The sequence below is a fragment of the Nestor notabilis genome, unplaced genomic scaffold (genome assembly GCF_000696875.1).
Source record: "Nestor notabilis isolate BGI_N333 unplaced genomic scaffold, ASM69687v1 scaffold16057, whole genome shotgun sequence".
In the NCBI taxonomy this organism is placed as follows: domain Eukaryota; kingdom Metazoa; phylum Chordata; class Aves; order Psittaciformes; family Psittacidae; genus Nestor; species Nestor notabilis.
In genome coordinates this window covers 1-9,878 of record NW_009936272.1, presented here as the reverse complement: position 1 = coordinate 9,878, position 9,878 = coordinate 1, and the positions used below count along the sequence as shown (strand labels likewise).

Here is a 9,878-nt window from a genome sequence, read left to right as displayed (position 1 = left end):
GGGCTCAGTTTTGCTCCTGCACCACTGGCGGAGCTGAGGCCGCATGGGATGTGGGTGCCACAGCTGCTGAGCTGTCACCCTGGGAGGGACCTGAGGGTGTCTGGGTGTGGGGAAACCTCCAGAGCATCACCCAGGAGTCTAGTGCAGAGACCCTTCCTTACCTGCAGTAGCTGCCAGCCCTGGGGACACGGGATGGGGACACGTTCACTCAGCCCTGCTCTGACCTCCCTGCTGTGTTTCCCACTTGGTCTTTAGAGCCTGCCAGCAAATTCCCATGGAGCCATTTTTAGCTCCCTCCTGGCCTGAGCACCGGCCAAGGGCTCTGAGGAGCCCTTTATGCTCCTGACAGCTCTGGCCCACTTTATACATCAAGCGGGTGCCTGTTCCCTGCCTGCAGTGGTGGGAACGTGTCCTCACCATCCCTGGGCACCTCCTGCTCTGCGAGTCTCAGGCTCTACCTGTGCTCTGCAGTGTGAAAACCCCCAAAAGGAAGAGAAAAAGAACAGCCATTAAAAAATAACTCAAGAAAACCCACCTTGCTCCAGTCAGAGCCCAGCCTGGGAGTGTTTGGGTGCAGCTTGGCATGCGTGCATGCAGTGTCCAGTGTCTCATGCAGTGTCCGGCATTCCACACAGTGTCTGGCTGTGCAGGCAGTGTCCAGCATTCCATGCAGTGTCTGGCATTCCATGCAGTGTCCGGTTGTGCACAGAGTCCGTGCACCGCCCTGTGGCAACAGCCGGGAACAGGCACTGCAGCTCCGGCTGCATCCGCAGCCCCACACTGCATGGACCTTGTTGGGGTGCAGAAGGAGCTGTGGCTGCAGTGGGGCTGGGATGACCCCTGCAGTGGGGGCGTTGCAGCAGACTCACATCCTCAGCCCCATGGTGGGGGTCCAGAGCACCACCTCTGCAGCATCCGGGCCCCAGTGCTGCTCCCCTGCATCCCATAGGGCTGCCATCAGGATATTGCTCATCCAAGGGAGCATCCTGCCTCCTCACCCAGCCAGGAAACACCTTGCTCCTCTCCTGCCCTTCGTCAGTGCTTTATTTATTCCCCATCCCTGTGCTGCTCTGGGGCTGGGGTCCCTGGGGAAGGGGTCCCTGGGGTACGGGTACCAGCTCCCAGGGTGGGATGCGCTCTGCTGCAGAGGGGGCTGGAAGCAGATGTGCCCAACAAAGATGCAGCTCTTCCTCTCTCTGGTTCTGTTTGGGTATTTTTTGTTCTTCTGTTTATTTTTTTTTCCTTTTTTTTTTTTTTTTAAGATTGTAAATATAGATAGAGCTTTATTTTGTTAATAAGACCACGAGTAACTTAACCTGTATATTTCACATACTTGTTTACAACTGTCTCCCCCACCCCTTGCCACAATAAAGATGACTTTTTGGAGCAGAGAGCTGGGTCTGGGCTTTTGGGGAGAGCCAAGGGCTGGATGGGAGCTCTCACCTCAGGCAGATGGGGGGTGCTTGTTTCCCCCCTTCCCTGCCCCTCTTTCAGCACAGCCCCCTCCTACAGGCTCCCTGCCCTGTTTGTGCTGTTGCTCTTTGTCCTGCCCTGTCCGTCTATCCCTCCATCCACCCATCCATGATGGGGCCCAGGCTGCTCCCTCTCCTTCTCCCCCTCTCACCTGCGTTCACATGGCAGCAAGTTTGGGGTTGGGGGGTGCTTGTTTCCCCCCTTCCCTGCCCCTCTTTCAGCACAGCCCCCTCCTACAGGCTCCCTGCCCTGTTTGTGCTGTTGCTCTTTGTCCTGCCCTGTCCGTCTATCCCTCCATCCACCCATCCATGATGGGGCCCAGGCTGCTCCCTCTCCTTCTCCCCCTCTCACCTGCGTTCACATGGCAGCAAGTTTGGGGTTCAGCCTCTTTCCCCCGCTGTGGCCACTTGCCTCCCCCAGGGATGCTCCCCCTGCTCCTGCACCAGTCCCCACAGATCTGCCAAGCCCCATTTCCAGCTACCAGCAGCTTTTATTTTGCACCAAGACAAAACACCAGATGCAACAAGAGTCCTGGTTCTTGCTGGGGTAGGTGCCTGCATAGAAGGGGCTGGCTCCTTGTCCCCACAGCTGATGCACAACCATTGTCATGAGCTGGCCAGTGATGGTACTGACAGGGATGAAGCTGTGCCCAGCTCATGGAGCGGGCTAGCTCTGTTCAATCTCCTGCCCCTCACATGGGCACCACAGGGATGATGTGCATGTGAGGAGCAGGATGAATCCCCCTGCCCTGGTGGGGTGGGGAAAGCAGAGCTGGGATGCCACAAGGGAAGCCATGAAGTTAATGGCAATCTGGGAGCAAAAGCAGAGCACAACACGGGGTGCAGGCACCCAGCACCCACCAGCAAAATCACACTGGTTGGTCCCAAGCCCTTGTGGCTCACGGCTGGGGCTGCCCCTTGCTCCATGAAAAAGGGTCCCACACTCAGCCCCAAGAGCCAGGAGAGGGGCTGCATTGGTGGTGGGAGCTCAAGTGGCACCGAGCAGGCAGGGCAATGGGGACAGCAGGAGCAGCGAAGGCAAAGTGGGTGCATTGGGCAGCTAAAGCATTGGGCAGCTCTGGGGACTCCTGAGCAGATGCGGGGGGATCTGCTTCCCCCCTCGGGGTCGGCACAGAGGGAGCAAACCAGGTGCCAGGCGGAGCAGCAGCGGTGCCAGCAAAGCACGGACCTGCCGGGCACTGGGGCTCGACGTTAAGGCGATGGTAAAGGCTTCCTCATGTAGGCAGGGGCCTCTCCGAGGCCGTGGTCCTCTCTAGCATCTCCTGGTCCAGTCTCAGGTATGTCCAGGGTCTCCTTTAATCGGTGGCCGGGTCAGAGCTCCTCTCTTCCCCCTTCCCACCATCCGGACCTGCCCTCGCCCCCCGGCTGGGCTGGGGATGGGGCGAGGGGGATGCGAGGGCTGTGGATGCAGCAAGGACAAAATAGCTCAGGGTCTCACAGGCTGGAGATGCTATTTAGAGACCTGCAGGGCTGTGACCACCGGCTTCATCTTGAAGTACTGTTTAAACCTTAGCTTTGCATATCTGCCGAGAGGAGAGAGGGACACCCATGAAGCCCCTCGCCACAGAGGATCCCTCCAGCACAGAGGGACTGTTGGGATACTCTTGCTCCTGTTGTTTAACACTGAACTGCACTGAGTCAATGCCCCCCCCGCCCTGAAAAACTCACCTTAAGAAGTTAAAGTCTATGGTAGAGTACTTATCCTGGATCAGGCCCCAGCATGCCCAGAGGAAATGAGATGCCTGCAACAGACATAACAAGGATCAGGAATGGGTACAGAGATACCTGCCTGTGGGATGAGCTGCTCATGCGTCTCCTGGCCAGGTCCCAGAAGTCCCATGGCTGTGCCAACAGGACACAGGGTGGCAGCCAGCCCATGAGTTTGGTTTTATACCCTCCAGAGGCTGGTCCCAGCCAGGGAGAGGGATGCAGCAGGAAGGATGCTGAAGAGCTGCACAGCGTGCTCAGCGTACCAGCCTCTGCACTTGCAGCTCCAGCCAGGAAACCAGCTGTGTTTCATCCCAAGTTTCCAGAAAATTGGCAAATTCCATGGGCAGGTAGAGCCAAAGAGAGTTTCCTCATACTTGGCTCTGCCTGGCCTCTCCAAAAGGATGCCCAACGCCACAGCTATCAGAGACATGCTGTCCCTTGCCATGTGTCAAGTGGGATGGCAGGCACCCAGTGCTATCTTCAACCCTGCCCATGGTCTCGGTGCCTCTGAGGTACATCCAGGCTCTGTGGGGCAGCATCATGCCCCCAAACCCCCAAGCTGGCTCCTGCATCTCCATCCTCACGAGCCAAGCTGCAGTGAGCGCAGAGGAACCCATGCCATGGGCAGCCCTCAAGCGTTGCCGGCTCCTTCCCACCTCCACCACTCACCAAAGAAAACTTGTTCACTTGCACGTAGAGAGCCTCCAGCTCCTCCTCGGACACCCCTTGGTCGCCCTGGGTGAGCTGCTTGTAGGCCTGCAGGTAGGAGCGCAGCCACTGGAGCTGGGTGTCCTTGCTGGGGTAGAGGCGGTAATCCACCTCCTTCACGCCTGCGAGGGGAGCGGCGTCAGTGGTGCCCCAGAGGCACGGAGGGAGGCTTTCCCCAGGGCAAAGCAATGAGGCCACGAGGCTCTCCCCATGCACGACCTGGTGTGTGAAATCCCTGCAGCTCCAGGCGTGCAGGAGCTGATTTGAGGCACTCACCCAGCCCTGGAGCGCTTAAGAGCTGGGCTCTTGCAGGCGTTGCATTCCCGCAGCAACCAGGATGCTCACCAGAGACCCTCCCTTGCATGTTGCTCTAACCCTGGGCAGCATGAGAAGTGCCCTATTTCCACCATGGCACTAGGGATACAACTGCCTCCTCCATCCCTAGGGGTGGGGAAACCATGGAGCAGCCGCTGCAACCTATGGGAGACCTTCAGTGCCACGGAGATGAGCCCAACTCACCCGCAAACTCATTGAAGTGGTTTCCAATGTCAAAAGCCTGGTAGTTGTAGCCAGTGTACTCGTAGTCTATGAAGCGAACGTGCCCTGTGGAGGCAAAGGCAGGGGCTGTGAGAGGGGCTGGAGATGGAGCTGCCAGCCCTGGGGAGGTGGGTGAAGGACAGACCCCTCCGGCACTGCCACAAACCTCGTGTCCCATCATAGATGATGTTCTTGCAGAGGAGGTCATTGTGGCAAAGCACGACGGGGGACCCCAGCTGGGAGAGAGTTTCCTTCATCCAGGCCACCTCCTGTTCCAGTATCTCCAGGCTGGGCACATCCTGCTGGAGGCTGGGGAAGGGGATGGGGTGGAATCACTTCTGCTCATGGGGAACCTCCCTGCTTCCCTCCTCAGTGAGCTCATCAGTGACACAAAACAGGGCAAATGAGGCCATTTTTGGTGGGGAAGGCAGGTTTGGCTGCGTGGTACCGAGGCAGATGCCACAGGGCAGCCTCAGCCCTTCTCTTGTCCCCACTAACATCCACATCCAGCCCCCAGCGCTCACTCCCAGAGCACCCAACTAACCCCCAGGCAACGGGAATGTGTTGGACTCTGCCAGGGCTCATACCCTCTCAGTGACCTCCCAAGTTCCAGTTCCAGGAGGAGAGCTGGTTAATGATCACCTCATTGACTTGGGTAAATGCAGCAGCAGATACCTGCTGTGTCCTGCTACTGCAGCTCAGGGGACAGGTTAATTATTCGCTTGCCATTGGGTTCATTCACCTCCACAACCTCCTGGGGCTGCCCGAACCCTGCCCAGACACCCCAGCACTCACCTGGTGTGAACCCAAGGCACCCAGCAATAGGGTGAATGAAGTGGGAACTGTTTGCTCTAATCTCTACTGGCTGCTTTACTCTACACTGCCATTCTAGCATCTCTTCCATCGGCTCAGCCTTGCTGCTCGGATCCCCACCATAAGAAGGGCTTGAGCTTCAACTTATTCTAGGAAGGTCTTAAAACCCTTCCTAGAATAGAACCCTTCCTAGAGGATGATTATTAGAGCAGGTGGGAGTCTTTGGTTCAGGCCAGATCCTGCCTGGTGCTGTTCAGACACAGCTCAGAGCTGTCTCTGCTCTAACATAGCACAGGTCATCTCTAGACTGGCAGGAGGAAAGGCACTGGAGGGTGCATGGAGATACCTCCACATCCCACCAGCTCTTGTGGCTTGGTCATGGGCTAGCTCATGGAGTAATCCTGATCCAGACCTGGCTGCATGGCTGGATTCATGATCCTTTCGAGGCCTGATTAGACGGGGCTTAGAGCAACCTGCTCTAGTGGAAGATGTCCCTGGCCATGGCAGGGGGTTGGAACTGGAGGAGCTTTAAGGTCCCTTCAACCCAAACCAGTCTGGGATTTCATGATCCATCCCCAACCCCAGCCCTCCACAGAGGCTTTACCTGGGACCCAGGGCTCTTCCCCCCAGTCCTGTGCTTGGAAGACTTAGAGATGGGTGGGCAGCGGATGCCCAAGCCAGAGCCTGGCTCTTTGGGATCCCTCTGCCTTTACCTGGGGTTGGATACCTTTGGGCTGAGATCCGTCTTCACGAGGGTGAGGTATTTGTGCAGCTTCTGCCAGAGGATGGGCTTGGGGAGGCTCCCGTTGGCGTGGATGGCGTGTACCCGCGCCATCTCCCGGGCCACCAGCCTGGAGGGACACACAGACATGCGGGTGAGAGGTGGCCATGCAGCAGAAACATAGACTCATAGAACCATGGCTGGGTTGGAAGAGACCTTAAAGCTCATCCAGTTCCAACAGGGAGTTAAACCCAGCTGTGCTTTGGCTCATTTATCACCCAGCACACCCAGGTCTGAGCACATCAATGGTGCCTGAGCATCAGTCAAAGGCAGCAAGGGGGAGAGCTGCAAACACGAAGCAAACCCCTCTTGTGTGGAGAAGCACCAGTTCCCCTGTCCCATGGCTCATACCAGGCCCTGCACACTCGAGGACATGGGGGTCCTGCCCACCTGAAGATGTGGGGTTCCCGCACGTGGTCAGGCCCCAGCGCGATTCCCGGCAGGAACTGGTAGCAGAGGCCATTCTGGAAGGCGCAGTAGAGCTCAGGGGCACAGCCATGGGCACGCAGCACCTGGAAGTTCCTCAGCTCCGTGTCCCTGTCCACAAACAGCTCTGTCTTCCTGCCATAGACACGGACCAGCACCGCGTCCACCATGCCCTCATCCGTGTAGCAGGCCACGAGCTTGTTGGTGATGCCATCAGTGAAGAGCTGCAAGGGCAGAAGGGCGGCAGAGGCGATGCCTGTACATCCCTGTCACATCATCAAGGTGTGGGGGGAACCTTCCCACCAGCAGACCCCACAGAGAAAGCAACGTGGCAAAGGCAGAAACAGGCAATGGGTAAAAGGAAGCACGAAGCAGCAGCACCCACAGCAGTTAGGAAAGCTCCCATGGCAGGGACACCAGTTTGCAAGGTCTTGACATGTGAATTGGGGCTCTGAATGGGGCCACAAGGCTTCAGCTGCACCAAGCTGGTGCTTTGGGAGGAAATCCTGCTCTTTTCCACCTGGGAGCTTAGTAATAGCTCAGGCCAGATGTGCATCCAGCACACTCGGCACCCGCGCGGCCCCGGGAATCACTCCCAAAACATCAGCGTCAATCTTTTGGCACCAAATGAAAGGGAATAAAACCCCAACAGCAAACAACACGGAGCAAACACACCCCCATCTCCTCCTCCCGATCCTCCCCACGGGGCCAGGGCACTGATAGGCAGGGACGTCTCTGCTGGGGACGTCTCATGTCATCGCTCTGATGGCTCCTCGCAGATGGAAAGGGAGTTTTGTTCTCCCGTCACCCTGGCTTGGCCTCCTGCCCGCGCACATGCAGGGGCTGCTGCCACGACTGCTGCCTGCGCCGGGCTCCTGTCCCCATCCTGCTGGTTTCAGCTGCCTCTAGCACACTGAGGGATTTAGGCTCCGTCACCCCACAAGAAACCCCTGCCCCATCACCCCCATGCAGGCAGGATACTCAGCCCCACACGGTTCCCACTTGGCACAGAGGCCAAGCGCACCAGGGTGCTCCTGCACCCCATGAGAGTGATTTCTTTATCCCATCAGAGAGCGGGTGTGATGCTGGTGGAGCAGGAGGGGGGCGAGGGCACATGCTACAGCAGCAGCATTGCTTGGGAGGGGATGGATAATTTTAGACATCCCACTCGGCAACTCATGCTCCTTCCTCTATAGGGTGCCTATATATAGGGCTCCCCATGCAGCCTCCCGAGGGAAACTCGAAGCAGTGGAATGAGAACACCCAAAGGGAGACAGTGCTGATGCCCCTCACACACTGCTGGCTGGTGTGGGATTCCTTGAACCTTCTCAAGCACCCAAGCTGCTTTTCCCAGGGCAGATAATTTGCGTTTCCACCATGGTGCCACGCTTGGCTCTCTCCTCTCCTTGTCCTGCCAGTCTCCAGAGGCCAGAAATCCAGCAAGCAGGGGGTGTCATAGCCCATCCATGCAGGAGATGGTGCACCCCGAGGCTGGTGTCTATCAGCCAAACACAGGCTGCAGGTGAATGGCTCCATGTCAAGACACTCAGCGCTGCTTTGCCTGCAAAGCCCTTGTGCCGCTTTGTTTTGCTGCTCAGTGGCCTGCTCAGCCCTTTCCAGCAGGTTTAACGGGATTACTGAGCCTTATCCCCCTCTGAATTCCAGGCCACTCACTTTGGAGACTCACACGTGGTTTGTCAGCAACCTGCAGGCAGCACGCATGGGCTCGCCTGGTTTATTCCGAGGAATGAACACGCTGCTTGGGAGATGTCTGGTGCTATTCCTTATGTATCCAAAGCTCCAAAGCACAGTTAGCTATGAGCAGGGCTGCTGCTACCAGCCAAAATCCTTCCCCTCTACAGTTGTGGAGCAGCAGGGAGAGGGGGAACAGAAGTGCAGGGTACCTTGTTGCCAAACTCAGGCTAAAAACAGTGCAGCCACACTGGAGTCCTCACAAGCGGTTGGCTCCAGGTCACTGCTGCTCTGGATGAGGGATGGAGGAACGTGTGCTTCCCTGAGAGAGTGCCTGGCTGACTCACGGATACGCCTGTGCTTTCTCCCTCCGGGGGTGTTTCTGCCTAGGACAGAGCTCAAGGGATGACAAGCAGGAGCCCTGAGAGGCAGGCACAACCTGGAGCACTGGGGGCCAAAGACCCCAGCAAGAAGAGGGCAGGCAGGGGGAGGCCATGCACCGCATCTTCTTCCCCATCTCCATACCCTACCCCAAGCACCGGGAGGGTTTTCCATGCCCCTGGCACAGCCCCTGCCAGCAGCTGAGCACCGGCACCAGGCAAGGAGGTGGCATGAGCTGGGCATAGCTCCAGGGTGAGGAGGAGGGTGAAGGGAACACTAATAGGAAGCAGCTGAGGACCAATGCATCGCTCCAATCCTCTCCCAAACAGCTCTTGCAAGAGCAGCAAAGGGAAACCAAACTGAAGGGTGCCCCCCCCAGCTCCTAAGGGATTTTTTGCCCTTTTTCTTTAATTAAAAGCACCCGCACGCACACATAAGCTGCTGTTGAACACTGACCCCCTCTGATGCCTGGAGACAGCCTGGATACCAGAGCTGGGTCCTTCCCAAGCAACCATTGCCACTGAGGTCTGTGCTTGGTGCTGCACAGAGCCAGAGACATTTCCTGCCCCTACAACTCAGCTCTGAGGAACTCCAGCTCCCAGCTTCCTGCCTATTGCCATCTGCCCTTTCATATGTATTTTCCTGCAGCTTCTTGTATTTAATTACCCATGGCTATTAATACATTTTTAATGACACTCCAGGCACACCAGAGGGGACACACACACACACACACACGTGTGTGTGTGTGTTTATGTGCACCCACCTCCACACTTCTATTGCCAGAGCCTGGTGAGAGCACAGGCACCACCAGCCTTCTGTTCCCACCCCTGGGCAGACATGAGGAGAGAGAAAGGGATTCCCATGTGAGGCCCCACTCCCAATCCCTGTCAGCTCTGGACAGCCAAGCCCTGTCCCATGCAAAGAGCCCGGCATTGAATCCCAGCTCCAAATCCCTACTTCCATCCGGATCTGTGCTCAAGTCCACATAACCTGGCAGAGGTGGAAGCCAACAAGTAACCTAAGCGCAACCTGCTCCCTGGAGCAGCTACTCCTGCGTGCAGGGCCCCGGAAGCACTGGGTGCAGGCAGGGGTTCAGCACCTGCTGGTGAATGTGGGGGGCCAGAAGTGAAGCCCCACAGCCTTCACCCACCTGTGTCCCCCTATGGGGACACACTTGCATTCAGAGCCATCACTCAGAGACTGCTGAGGGGTCCCCAAAACCTGCCCTGGGTGGTAGCATTGCACCTCTGCACGTTCAGGAGTGGAGAAGAGAACTGAGGATGGGGGGACAGGACGTTGCATCCCCCTTGGCAGCCCCTATAGCCCCCCCCCGCTGG

General features: G+C 57.5%; 1 protein-coding gene across 1 annotated transcript; it reads right to left on the bottom strand.

Moving 5' to 3' along the window:
* Positions 1–2,829: 2,829 nt before the first annotated feature.
* Positions 2,830–6,692, bottom strand: ETNK2 (ethanolamine kinase 2; the record flags this gene model as incomplete). Its single annotated transcript, XM_010018265.1, has 7 exons — positions 2,830–3,016; positions 3,162–3,235; positions 3,873–4,033; positions 4,431–4,514; positions 4,615–4,757; positions 5,975–6,112; positions 6,433–6,692. Coding segments are annotated over 7 exons (933 nt in total), but the record flags the coding sequence as incomplete, so codon positions are not given.
* Positions 6,693–9,878: the final 3,186 nt, after the last annotated feature.